The sequence below is a fragment of the Pyrus communis genome, chromosome 9 (assembly GCF_041283825.1).
Source record: "Pyrus communis isolate YQ-2024b chromosome 9, ASM4128382v1, whole genome shotgun sequence".
NCBI classification, from domain to species: Eukaryota; Viridiplantae; Streptophyta; class Magnoliopsida; order Rosales; family Rosaceae; genus Pyrus; species Pyrus communis.
This window is the reverse complement of record NC_142573.1, coordinates 17406801-17420161: the sequence shown is the minus strand read 5'-3', so window position 1 is coordinate 17420161 and position 13361 is coordinate 17406801. Positions and strand designations below refer to the sequence as shown.

At 36.4% G+C, this 13361-nt stretch overlaps 1 protein-coding gene across 6 annotated transcripts; it reads left to right on the top strand.

Moving 5' to 3' along the window:
- The first annotated feature begins 1622 nt into the window (after positions 1 to 1622).
- Positions 1623 to 12668, top strand: LOC137740651 (topless-related protein 4). Of its 6 annotated transcripts, none has more exons than XR_015966807.1 (26): positions 1623 to 1844; positions 2080 to 2180; positions 2446 to 2625; positions 2726 to 2839; positions 3713 to 3871; positions 3996 to 4167; positions 4269 to 4380; positions 6190 to 6299; positions 6638 to 6806; positions 6919 to 7028; positions 7163 to 7232; positions 7428 to 7501; positions 7661 to 7756; positions 7836 to 7931; positions 8403 to 8530; positions 8644 to 8878; positions 8971 to 9135; positions 9208 to 9282; positions 9515 to 9658; positions 10502 to 10612; positions 10711 to 10890; positions 11017 to 11145; positions 11219 to 11314; positions 11609 to 11849; positions 11948 to 12114; positions 12231 to 12636. XR_015966807.1 is itself a non-coding variant. In XM_088700335.1 (26 exons), the coding sequence occupies exons 2-26, from the start codon at positions 2104 to 2106 to the stop codon at positions 12433 to 12435; spliced, it is 3255 nt and encodes a 1084-aa protein (XP_088556461.1). In that variant the 5' UTR covers positions 1623 to 1844; positions 2080 to 2103; the 3' UTR covers positions 12436 to 12668. The 6 variants fall into 6 exon arrangements, 5 of the variants coding, with proteins under 5 accessions (XP_088556461.1, XP_088556460.1, XP_088556458.1 ...); XM_088700335.1 differs by having other exon boundaries at positions 4071 to 4134; positions 11661 to 11849; positions 12231 to 12668; XM_088700334.1 differs by having other exon boundaries at positions 4071 to 4167; positions 11661 to 11849; positions 12231 to 12668.
- Positions 12669 to 13361: the final 693 nt, after the last annotated feature.

The following is a 13361-nucleotide window of genomic DNA, read 5'->3' as shown; positions in this document are numbered from 1 at the left end:
GGTATCGTTTGGTACGTGGGACGGGATGGAACGGAGTGGGACAAGGGTTCCATCCCACGTTTGGTGCGCCTAAAACATGTGGAATGAGCTGTTCCATGGGACGAGTTTTGGATGAATTTTCGTTCTGCCTCACCCCCTGGAACGACTCGTTCCACATCCGTGGAACACAAAATTATAACCTCTCTGTCTCCTTCATCTTCCTCCTTGTTTCCATCTGAGGGCATCTTTACTCCTGCTCCGTTCCGTTCCGTCCTGTCCTGTCTTATTCTGTTTCGTCCCATCCCGTCTGCATACCAAACGATACCTGAAGTCACCCTCAAAGTAAGAGATTTTGTGCTTACTTAGGGTACCACCATTAATGTGAAATGAATGGAGGGGCATACTAGGGTCAATTGAGATGGATAATTGCGGCGGTTGGCCACCACCTAATCTCTTTCTCGATTTTCCTCCCATCCATGGCTTAATCCCGATGGCTGAACATCGTCTAGTCGATTTTAGAACACTAGCTTGTAGTGGTAGGTGGTGGCAATCACCTTGTTCTCCAAGGGATAAAATTTGTGTAAGAGGATAATAATGTCATTTAAAAAAAACTAATGAGGACATTATAGGAAATGATGATATTCTTTAAAGGCTCAACTCTACTTTTTATCAAATCAGCTTTAAAAGTAACCGGTAAGAGCCGTTGTCTAGATGTCATTGCTTTTAAAATAAGTAGGATATTTTATTTTTACCAAACATTTTTTTATTGCTAACATTAAAATGAAACAACTTTTGATGAAAAAAAAGTAATACCAAACGGGACCTAAAATTGGCAAATTAAAAAAATTTAGACATGAAATTTGGAATTTTTGAAATGTCTATATGCATCTGAATCCATTTTTTTTTTTCAAAAGTTTTCGTTGAAATATCTTTAATGACGTTATTAAAATTTTCGTTGCAACTTGCATTCTTAGTCGACGGTCAATAAAGTTGGTCAAAATGCAAATGTGACACGAATGGATATATTTAGCAAAAGAATACAAGTAGAACAAGTTTTTAGACTAAATTTAAAATCATGTGATGTGACATTAATAGGAAATAAACACGTTAATTAGGATTTAAATGATAATCTAATTATCAACAATCACGTCATCTAGTAACAAAATATAATTTAAATAGATAGTCTCTCTAGCATTAGCCTTGACAAAATAAACATGATAAAACATTTGCTACCTGCATTACATTGAAAGTAAAAAACATGATAAGAGAGAGTAATTAAAGCCCGCAAAATCCGATGTAACTAAAACACTAAAAAACAGATTTATGTGATGCTTAGTGTCGTGATTAGCATTGAAAACTACTTAACACACAGTTGTATGAATAAAAAAGCTAACAAATAATCTGAAAATTTGGTAAATTAATAATTTTGAAATGCCACATAAGGGCAGACACCAGCGATATTGAAAGAGAGGAAACGTGGCCTGACCCCGCTTCTTACACGGGAGTAGGATTTTCTCCTCGCTTACTCTCATTTCCTTTGCTCCTCTTTTTTCACACTTTTTATTTATTTTTTTTATTTTTATCATTTTGTCGTTATAAAAGAAATCAACATAAGACATTGTTTAATTGCGATCGTTCCAGTTGGATGGGAGAAAGGAGAAGACAGATTACGAGAGGATTCTTACATGACCTTTTCCGGTATAAAATGCAATAGAGGACAAAAACGCAAAAGCCCACACACTGACACACGCACACCTATAAAAATCCCAAACCCCAACCCTCCATAAACCTTGCTTTTTTCTCTCTTCTCCTTCTCCACCTCCCCTTCTCTCACTAGGATTGATCTGCAACTCTTCCGGAAGAAGGTACGTACGCACAGCCACTCACTAATGTATGTATATATGTGTGTGTATACATTTGAGGGCGTGTTTGGATTTGTGTGTCTCTGTTAACTTATATGTGTGTTAGTGATTCTTGAAACGGTGCTCGGTGGAACTGAGAATTATTTGAGGAATTGAATTGGGGACTATAATTTCTTGGGGAGAATTAAAATTTAGAACCCTAATTTTGGTAGTGTTGTTTTGTTTTGGTGGTAATTAGTTGATTGGGGAGGGGACGACAACCATGGCGGCAAGGAGAGAGCTCGTTTATCTAATTCTTCAGTATTTGGAGGAAGACAAATACATGGAGACTGTTCACAGGTCAGTGATCTTCTTCTTTAGCTTCTTCGTTTTCAATTTTTGTACATAGGATTGTTTATTTGTTCGTTGGTGGTCGGGTTTTGGCTTTGCTTGGTTGCCAAGAAAATTGAGAAAATTTAAAGGGGATTAGAAAAGAAGGTTTTTGAACCTTTTCTTTTTGTTACAAAAACCTTTTCTTTTTGTTACTTTGGAAAATCAGAGAAAATAGAACTTGAATTGTTTGGTTTGTACTGAATGAGGTGCTTTTGGTTGTGTGTGAATGAAGGTTGGAGAAAGAGTCCGGGTTTTTCTTCAATATGAAGTATCTTGAGGAAATTGTGACAAATGGTGATTGGGAGGAGGTGGAGAACTACTTGTCAGGATTTACTAAGGTTGAGGACAATAGACACTCATTGAAGATTTTCTTTGAGATTCGGAAACAAAGATACCTTGAGGCACTTGACAGGTAAGCTCTTTTTTTTTTTTTTTTTTTTTTTTTCTTCCTCTTTGGATGCAGTACTTGTATAGACTGAAGCGTCTTAGTAATAACGTTGTCTTTAATGCAGTCATGATAATGATAAAGCTGTTGAGATTCTTCAGAAGGATTTGAAAGCATTCTCGTCTGTCAATCCAGAGATTTTCAAGGAAATAACGATGCTTCTAACATTGGAGAATTTCAGGTGATTTGAGTATTTTTTTTTTTGTTTTTGTGTGATTAATTTGGTGTTTGGCATCCAATTAATGTTCATTGTTAAATACATGCTCTTGTAAAACAAGTCACGAACATGAAAATGTTGCTATTGTTAGATTCATGATTGATTTGGTTTGTGGCGCCAATGTGGCAATTGCTTGTTACTGAATATGAGCCATGGGCAATCAAGGAGTGTTGAAAGTTAATTTCATACTTTGGAGTACAATGCGACAGGTTTACACATTCATAATATGTTTGTTGGATTGTTATAGATGGATTAATTTTGTAACAATTTTCTTCGTATTTTTTAGAAAGTGGGGCTATTGTGTAGTGTTTGCCTTTGCAAAAAAAATGAGGTCCTGACGGGAAGTATCTTTCGTACTCTTAAATTTCATCATTTGCAAATTGTAATCTGTTTCCTTAAAAATATGACATTCACTCCTATTTGTACCTTGAATTTTTTCATTCACAGCATGCGCACTCCTATTATCAAGAAATAATTGTAGTTGAATCATTGAAATTGACCGTTAAAGATAATTGAGAATCAGTGATTTCAGTTACAGATTGCCAAATCTAGGTTACTGACCTGAGACAATTGGCAATAAGGTTGTGAAGTTGTGAATGTAGTAGTTTAAGTTGTCTGTTTATCTCAATATGCTGTATGTGCCAAATTTAAATTGCTAGACACCATAGAGCAACAAGTGTATAGAACAATGAAGAAAACAACCAGTGCCATGGACCACTTTGAAGTATGCTTGCTCTAAAAGTTCTCTTTTGTGTTTGTTTGCCTAGTTGTTTGTCCAATGGGTATTTTATATATTTTCTTGTTTTTCACAGTAGCCTCATTTTTTTTTAAACGCAGGGAGAATGAGCAACTATCAAGCTATGGTGATGCTAAGACTGGCAGGGCTATAATGCTTGCAGAACTGAAAAAGGTAATTGAGGCAAATCCAATTTTCCATGATAAGCTTGAATTCCCCAACTTTAAGAAGTCAAGGCTGAGGACATTGATCAATCAGAGGTAATTTGAACAATATTTATCTATCTTTGCTATTTCTTTAATTAATGCATGGAATGTGATTTCTTTTTCTTCTGTTTTTTTGTTTTTTTTGTTTTTATATTGTTTTTTGTTATGCTTGTCGCAGTTTAAACTGGCAGCACCATCTTTGCAATAATCCTAGGCAAAACCCTGACATAAAAACTCTATTTTGGGACCATAGTTGTGGACCAGGTGCTTGTGCTACTTCCCCTGCAATTAACCCTTTAATGGGATCCATTCCAAAAGTAGGTGGCTTTCTACCAATAGGTGCTCATGGTGTAAGTTTGTAAACATATTACATCTTTGGTTTTGGAAGTAGGTTTTGTAGGAATTCTTACTTGTATGTTTATCTAACATACTGTGATTTCGGCCTTTTCAGCCTGCAGCACCTCCTTTGGCATCTCTGCCTGGCTGGATGGCTAACCCATCCTTGGCTCCATACCAAACAGTTTCTTCTGGGCCAATCAGTTTAACAGTTCCCAATAATACATGTATGATTGCATTTGATTTTCTTATATCCGTATAATATTCTATGTTTGTGGCTTAATTACTGATATTGCTGTATCACGAGGAGACATTACAAATTATGGATGTAATATGATTAATTAAAAGAACCGGTTTTGCAGTGGTAAATAAGATAAAATGGAAGGGACTATTCTATATGCTTTTGTTTTTATTTCCCTTTGTGTCACAAGCAATATAGTACTTGGACATTGAAGATAATTAAGAATTTTTTTGAATACTTATTGAAGGAATGATTGGTATGAATTACAGACAATTCGATATTTACATTGTATTTTTGTTAGAACAAGGCAACAAGTAGGCATGACTTTGCAAATGTCAAACATATACAGTTTTCTCTTAATTTAGTAAATGGAAACCATAATGATTTGGCAACACTAGATGGAGTTTACTTAATATGGCCTCACTAGAAATTCAAGCTCTTCTTGATGATAAAACAAACACCATTAATAGTGACTCTGTGGGATCCAATGTTTTAAAAGGCAAAGCCAAGGCATTTCGTGGACAGCCTTGCCTAGGTGATAGCCTCACGGTGCCTAAAATTATTATAATACTTAATATTAAATATAATAATACTTTGTAAAATAATCAAGCAAGCATGCCAAGCAATCAAATATTTGAACTATTATTATTTCTGAAATTCAAATCATAAAGTCATAATAACCTAATAGAAACTAAGTCAGAAACACAAAATTAGCATGAATTTTATAAAAACCCTGCCCAAAACAAGGTTGTATTGGGTTTGGGCTGTTTTTTATCAAAAAAATTCAAATGCCCAGGTTGCCTAGGCGCCTGAGGCGATAGCCTAGGCATTTAGGCTAGTCTCTAGTCCGCTCCCATTGGGCAGAGACATTTTTTCATAACCCCACCCCATAAACCGCCTATGCGAGTCTTAAAACTAGTTTTTTAAAACACTTGGGATCTGAATTAAATTGTTTTGATTCTGTCTGTTAAATGCTTACAGTACCCGTTTGTAAAAGTATTAGAAGTCATGGGGGAACACATGAAGGACTCAAAACTCTATATGGCATTGTGTTGGTCTTGGTTGTAGTGTTGCTGAACTAACAACCAGCGCATGAGGATGAGTGAAAACCGTAGGAAGTAAGATTGACGCAGAGAGGTTTTCCAACAAACAATCTTCTAAGTGGAATTCATGGGTTAAGAGTGAAACTGATTGGTGGCCCATATTTGGCTTAGTTTTGTTGGTGACATTTAGTAACCTTGAATTTTACTCGGGATTTGTTGATTATTTCGGTGTTGAGATAGTTGTACAGCCTATTACTGCCATTCATATTGCTTTTTCTGTTGGTTGAATTTCTTTAAGAGGAAGAAGAGGAATAGGAAGACCAATTTTGTATGGGTGGAGAATCTGGAGATAATTAAGAAAGATATGATAGTGACTTGTATAAAAATATGCCCATGATAAGTCGGAATATGGAGGATCCTGATTGATGCAGTCACCCCAAATGGTTGGAAAAGGCCTTGTTCTTGGTAGTTGAAATTCTTTAAGAGGATTATATGATGTTCATTATGCGTGTTTGCCTGACTTATATTTTAGCCTGTAAGAAGTTTCTTTTACATGTTAAGACTTGTTACTGAATACTAAATAGTGCTTGCATGAATTACACTCATGAGATATATGCCAATCATTCTTGTTTTGTCTTGTTTCCGAATCAGAACTTACATCACATCGTTTGGTTTTGTTTATTTAAATTCATCCAAATTTCACTTTTCCAACTAAGTTTTACTATTCTTTTTGCATTTACTTGATATGGTAGCATCTTTGCTAAAGCGCCCAAGGACTCCTAATAACCCGGCAATGGACCATCAAACTGCAGATTCTGGACATGTGTCCAAGAGATCAAGAGCATTGGGAACATCAGATGAGGTATTTTATCAGCATGTTTATGTGCTTATAATTCTTATACTTTACACAAAATTTCGGTTAGTCTATAGCACATTATGATTAATTTGGTAGTCGCGAGAATATTGTTGTCTTACTGTTTGATTTGTTTTTTCTTTCTTTCCACACTTATTCTTACTGAAATAAGATTCTGGAACTAGCTTAACTGTGATCGTGCCTTTTCTCTGTGCAGTATAGTTGGTGATACTTAAAATTGTTGCTATGTCCTTTGCGCCTTAACTGTTTTACTATATTTTTGTTACACCTTTTTGAACTAAATAATCTGGCTTTCTCCAAACCTGACCTCCCTTTTGCCTGTGCAGGTCAATAATAGGCCTCTTAACGTCTTTCCACACACATATCCTGGACACATCCATGCCCACACCCCTTACTCTTCTGAGGACTTGCCAAAGACTGTTGTTGTCAATTTGACTCTAGGTTCAGCTGCCAAGAGCTTGGAATTTCATCCCCTGCAACACACTCTGCTTCTTGGTTTGCTCTTGCTGCTTAATGAATTTATTCTCTTTGCTCTTATCCTTTTCAGTCAATGTCTAATTGTTGTATGGTTTCGTATTTAAATTTTATTATCTGTTCTACCTTTCAGTTGGAACAAATATTGGTGACATAACGATTTGGGATGTAGGCAGAAGGGAGAGGCTTGTTTCTCGGAATTTCAAAATTTGGGATCTTTCTGTGTGTTCAATGGCTTTACAGGTGTAATTCGCTTGTTTTTTTTTTTTTTTTTTTTTTTGTTCTTTTCCCACTCTTTATTGGTACAAAACTTCTTAATGGTTCTAAGGTCCAACCATAAGACTAATATGATGCTGGTTTTCATGTCTTTGTGATAGGCGTCTTTGGCAAATGAATACACTGCATCAGTAAATCGTGTGATTTGGAGTCCTGATGGTTCCCACGTTGGCATGTCTTCTCATTACCATTTTATTTTTCATATTGACAGAATACTTGTGTATATTTTCTATTCATGAGAAAATAACTTTCTGTTTTTGGTCATGGGTAAAATTTTTCTTAATGAATTAGTCGAAAATGGTTGAAGTTCACTGATCAGGTTAATACAAGTAGTTTTTGTTTCTTATTCCCCAACTTCTGTTTCAGGTATTGCACATTCGAAGCATGTAGTGCACATTTATTCCTATCATGGTGGTGATGATTTACGGAACCACCTAGAGGTTGTAATTCTCTTTTTTTCTTTTTAGTTTGTAGTGACTCATCAATTCCAAATTGATGGCTGCTAGGTTTCTTGGCATTGTACGGCTATCAGTTTTTTTGTTAAGACTGTAATTACTTATGTGCTCATTTGATTTTCCTTTTAATTGCAATTCTTCCAGATTGATGCTCATGCTGGTAATGTTAGTGATCTTGCTTTCACTCACCTAAACAAACAATTATGCATCATAAGTTGCGGAGAGGACAAGACTACTAAGGTTTGGTTTATATTGCTTTTTCCTTTACTGCTATTGTTAAGGCTAGGGCCTGCAGTCATCAAGGTTCCTTTCTATGCAGGTCTGGGATGCTGTCACTGGCAATAAACTGTATAACTTTGAAGGTCATGAAGCACCAGTTTATTCTGTGTGTGCACACATAAAGGACAACGTTCAGGTGCTTATTATTAGTTATGAGCACTGCTTTTACTCGTGGAAGTTATTGCTTTTAATTTGCTTTATTTTACCTTTATAATTAGAAGTATCAAAAACTTAGTTTTATTGAGCAAGTCTTGTTTTTAAGGTAAATGGTACTTATTTGGTTAACCTTACTGTTACTCAAGGTTGGAGGGAAACTTGTATGTGTAGGGAAATTTTTAAAGCTAGTAAATCATTTTTGTGGTTTCTATAAACTGTCTGTTCTCATATCTTTGTTCCATACCAAAAAAAGATCTTTTAATGAACATATAGCTTCTTGATGCTTATTACATTCGTTACTGTACCATTATAGTGTCTTTTTCATACTGTTGTTGACAGTTCGGAAACTGTTATTTACCCTAACATAACTGTTGTTATCTTTTTATTTTAGTAAATACTCAGTGAATGTTATTTTATTTTTTATTTTTTTTATTTTTTTTTTCTGCATCAGTTCATCTTCGCAACAGCCATTGATGGGAAAATTAAGGCATGGCTGTATGATAACGTTGGTTGTAGAGTTGATTACCATGCTCCAGGCCATTCTTGCACAAGAATGGTGTATAGTACTGATGGTACAAGGTAATTTATCATCTTTGGTTTTTTCATCAAGTGTTTGAATTCTCTTATCTTTTAAATTCTTCAACTTGAGTACTTTATTTCTTAATTATTCTCATTATTTATTTTTATCATAGGCTCTTCTCGTGTGGGACTAATAAGGAAGGGGAATCATACGTTGTGGAATGGAATGAAAACGAGGGGACGGTAAAGCGAACATATAATGGGCTTGGGAAGCAAGCTCATGGCGTTGTGCAGTTTGACACGACGAAGAACCGATTCTTGGCTGCTGGTGATGAGTTCCAAATCAAATATTGGGACATGGACAATGTGAACCTTTTGAATGCCACTGATGCGGAGGGTGGATTACTGGTAATGGCCACATAGGCTATCTTCATGTGTTGCTGTCATATTTCAAGGTTATTGTTAATGTTGAAACAACACTTACCTTTAACATCTGTTAGGCTTCTCCTTGTCTACGATTTAACAAGGAAGGAACTATGCTAGCTGTTTCAACAAGTGAGAATGGTGTTAAACTACTTGCAAATGCCGACGGCATTCGAATTTTACGTGCAATTGAGAATTGTGCAGTTGATGCCTCCCGGATGGCTTCAGGAACTGCAACGGAGGTATGCTGTTCTATCAGATTTATTAAGTGAAAAAAAATGTGACACCCTTAAAATGAATAGCCTATGCTGCAGGGACCCATAATTAGAACATCTGGTGGTTCCAGTTCTGCTCATGGAACAAACAACGCGGTTGCAGTTAGAAGTCTGGTAAAGTTTGATTGCTCTTTCATATGTGTAACTGAGATATAAGTTGTTAAGATAGAACAATTTGTCCTTTTGAAAAGCTGCATTCTTTTAGTTATTCAAAGAGCACTGTTGTTAGTTGTTACAGGACATTCTTCACATATCTTAATGTTTTGAGCATTTTTTAGATTCTAATATAGGCTAAACTGTAATCCTTTTTGGAAGTTTGCAAATATTGACTTCGTAACATTTTTAGAACGGAGATGGCCGGAGTTTTGCAAACTTCAAAGTAAGGGTTGCTGAGGAGCTAGAGAAACCAAAAACTTGGAAGCTAACTGAAGTTAATGAACCGTCTCTTCTTCGCTTCATATGGCTGCCTGATAGCCTGTTGGTAAATAGAGTGAGTATCATTTGATAACCAAGCTTTCATGATGGTCTCAATTCCTTTAAAGTATGGTAGGTCGGTAATTGTCTGATGGGTATGCAAGTTTAAGTGCATTGGTAAGACTAACTTTTGGCTGTAGAATACTCATCTGTGTGGCTAAGGTATGCAAGTTTAAGTGCGGTAAGAGTAACTTTTGGTTGTAGAATACTCATCTGTGTGGCTATTCTAAACATGGAATCACAAGTTGTGGTTTCCTGTAGGGCTGCCACCTGGTTGTTTAGTACTTACTGTCATAGAATTTGTAAAGCATGCCCTATAAGTTTTATTAATTCGCTTCTTTTTGAATGTTCTGCATGATACAGCATGTTCTTTTTTATTTTATTTTGTGCAAAACATACAAATTCGAGTTTAAATTTAATTAGATTTGAAAATTTTTGAACCATAGCCCTTAAAAGAAAATTAGCAGCTTACGATTTTCGGGTCATGGGAACTCTGTAATGATTAAATGGTGTTATATTGGATTGATGTGTATCTATTTTACCCTTTTGATTATCATGATCTAAAATATTGTATCCGGCCCCCTTTTATGCTTTGAACTTGTTCCCTGAGAAGTAAAGAAATTATGGACCCATACACTTCCATTCATATCCCTGTAAATTCTATTTGTGTTGTAGTACTTAAAAATCATCTCTAGACGGGTTTCAACGTCAGCCTAGGCACTAAGGCTTCTTTGTGTTTTGAGAATGTCATTATTGCAAAACATGTATATTGTACATTAAGACTGGCGAGATGGAATAATGTGGTACTTGTTTTATGTTTTTGTAACCCATCTTTAAATGGTTTTGTTCTCCATTTCAGATTGTTCGGTTAGTATATACAAATTCAGGAGCATCTATGTTGGCATTGACGAATACTGGGGTACATAAACTTTGGAAATGGCAGAAGGATGAGAAGAATGTTTCGGGCAAAGTACGGTTTGTTTTTAAGGCAGCATTTCAATCAGTCGCTTTGTCCTTTGAACATTTCTCTATAATCTTTTCTGGTATAAAATGTTTTTGTTTTTGTAGGCAACTACCACTGTGCCACCACTGTTATGGCAACCTGCCAGTGGTATAGTGATGACCAATCAAGTACCCGAGACAACTCTTGAAGATCCTATTCATTGCCTTGCTATTTCAAAGAATGATTCTTATGCACTATCGGCATCTGGAGGGAAGGTTTCGCTTTATAATATGATGAACTATAAGGTAACGGTGTATTTGGATTGTTAATTAGGTGCAATTAGTTGGAATGCATATTGTAATCATTCGCCTGATCATTTTGCATCATGTTTTCAATTTATTAACTCCCATGTTTTCATCCTAAAATTGCAGACGATGATTACCTTTATTGCCTCACCACCTGCAGCAACATTTCTTGCCTTCCATCCGCAGGACAACAACATTATTGCAGTGGGCATGGATGATTCTACAATTCAAATCTACAATGTCCGAATTGACGAGGTACTGAGGGTGAACCGAGACTTGTTAGTACATTCAGTGTTAAGATAGTAATTTTGTTTCTATTGTTGCACAGGTCAAGAACAAGCTCAAAGGTCATCAAAGGAGAGTTACTGGCCTAGCATTTTCCAATGTTCTAAATATTCTTGTATCAGCAGGAGCTGATTCTCAGGTATGCTTATACCACTACGATAGGAGGAATGTGCCTTACCTCTGCGTGTGCGTGTGTAGGCAATAAAATATATAACTTTAAGGGGTGTGATATCCACACACCCCTTTTTACTTCTCATACACCCTTCTAATTTTGTGCCATCGGATTGGATGAATTGAAGAAGATCAAGGGACAGAATTTAACAAGAGGGGTGTGAGAAGTAAAAAGGGGTGTGTGGATAGCACATCCCAACTTTAATATGGCAGGTTGTGCTGGAAAGTGTCATTTTCATTTTTTTTCTTTGGTTGCGTACAGTTCAACTTGTTGGGGTGGAGTCACATGAACTATTTTATTTTTCCTACTTCAGCTGTGTGCATGGAGCATTGACGGATGGAGAAACCAGGCTGCTAAGTTCTTGCAGATTCCAACTGGTCGCGTGCCTACACCTAATGCTCAGACCCGTGTTCAGTTTCACCAAGATCAGATACATGTGTTAGCTACTCATGAAACTCAAATAGCCATATATGAAGCACCGAAGTTGGAGTGCCTTAAACAGGTCTCTTGGGCTTTCTTTTCTGTATTAATTAGCTGGAGCTTGGTTTGTAGCAGTTGTTTATGAAGTGACTAATTTGTTCATTTTTTTGGCTGCGACAGTGGGTGCCACGAGAATCGATTGGTCCTCTCACAGATGCTACCTATTCATGTGATAGCCAGTCAATTTATGCAAGCTTTGAGGATGGAAGTGTATGCATTCTAACTGCCTCTACACTCCGAATCAGATGTCGGATAAGCACTCCTGCATATGTGATGTCTAGTCCCAGGCATGTAATATGGTTACCAGTGGTTTTATACGCACAAATACACTCGCTCGCTCGAATACATATACACATACGATTTGCTTGACCATCATATTACTAATTATTCTGTTGTCTGACAGGACGAAGGTCTACCCAGCTGTGGTTGCTGCTCATCCATCCGACCCTAATCAGTTCGCACTTGGACTCACCAATGGGGGAGTTGTGGTGATGGAGCCACCGGAATCAGAGGGGATGTGGGGTACCGTGCCTCCAGTTGAGAATGCAGGCCCTAATGCCAGCTCCGCGGTGGTTCGGATCAACAGCCAGGGTGATAGTGACTCATAGGTTTTCGCAGCGGGTAGGGTTTAGGCTTGGCGGACGGGTATTAGCTAACGCTGATTATTATTTTGGGGAATTCCCTTCATACACATAGAAAAGAGAAGGTAAACATAGAAGAGAGAGGGTTCGTTAGGGCTGACTTTGACGCCTTGCTACACAAGTAATGAATATGGGTATGACAAGGCTTTGACGTTTGTACAGGTTTTCTTTCCTCTTTCTTTTTAATTTATGCATTTCAATATTGTTTTTATCCGTATTTATTAGAATAGGTAACTCAATTTTATTAACAAAATGGGAGCAATAGTGAAGAATTTATGTTCCTCCTACAATTAATTAACGAGCGACTTGAATTTTGAACGGAGAGCTAAAAGCTCTAGGTCATAAGCGATTAATTATATGTTGTTATCTTTCTTTTTATTTTTTATTTTTTATTTTTTAAATTGTGGGACCTACAATTGAAACATCATCATTTAATGGTCATATTAACAAATTGACTAGCGGAGGTATGACATTGTAACGAATTCGTAAGTTAGTGTATGACATTGCCTCAAAATTAAGGTGGTAAGTTGTTGAAGGTTGAGGGGTTTAGTAAATAAGTTCCTTTTTCTCCTCCTGCTGCATGTTGTTATTGAGCAACTTTTAATCTATGAATGGAAGTTGTATGACAATTGTGAAGTTTATTTCGCCTCAATGTTATCCTTGTGCGTATTGAAAACATTTTATGGCAAAATCAAATTACCAACACTTTCTTTATTCTATAACAAATATTTGATCACAACATGCAAGTTATCTTGATACAAATATTTGATCACAACCGTATATTATCTTGATACAAATGTTTGATCACAACCGTATGTCCTCAACTCATTCACAACAGTAGTAGGTCTAGTTTTCGACTGAATCGGGTCGAAAATATCATGTTTTTAATTTTG

Coding starts and splice junctions, on each gene's coding strand:
- LOC137740651 (XM_068480486.2), top strand. CDS start 2,104: ATGGCGGCAAGGAGAGAGCTCGTTTATCTAATTCTTCAGTATTTGGAG. Junction 7,029..7,162: donor TGTGTTCAATGGCTTTACAG/GTGTAATTCGCT, acceptor TCTTTGTGATAG/GCGTCTTTGGCAAATGAATA. Junction 7,233..7,427: donor TCCTGATGGTTCCCACGTTG/GCATGTCTTCTC, acceptor CTTCTGTTTCAG/GTATTGCACATTCGAAGCAT.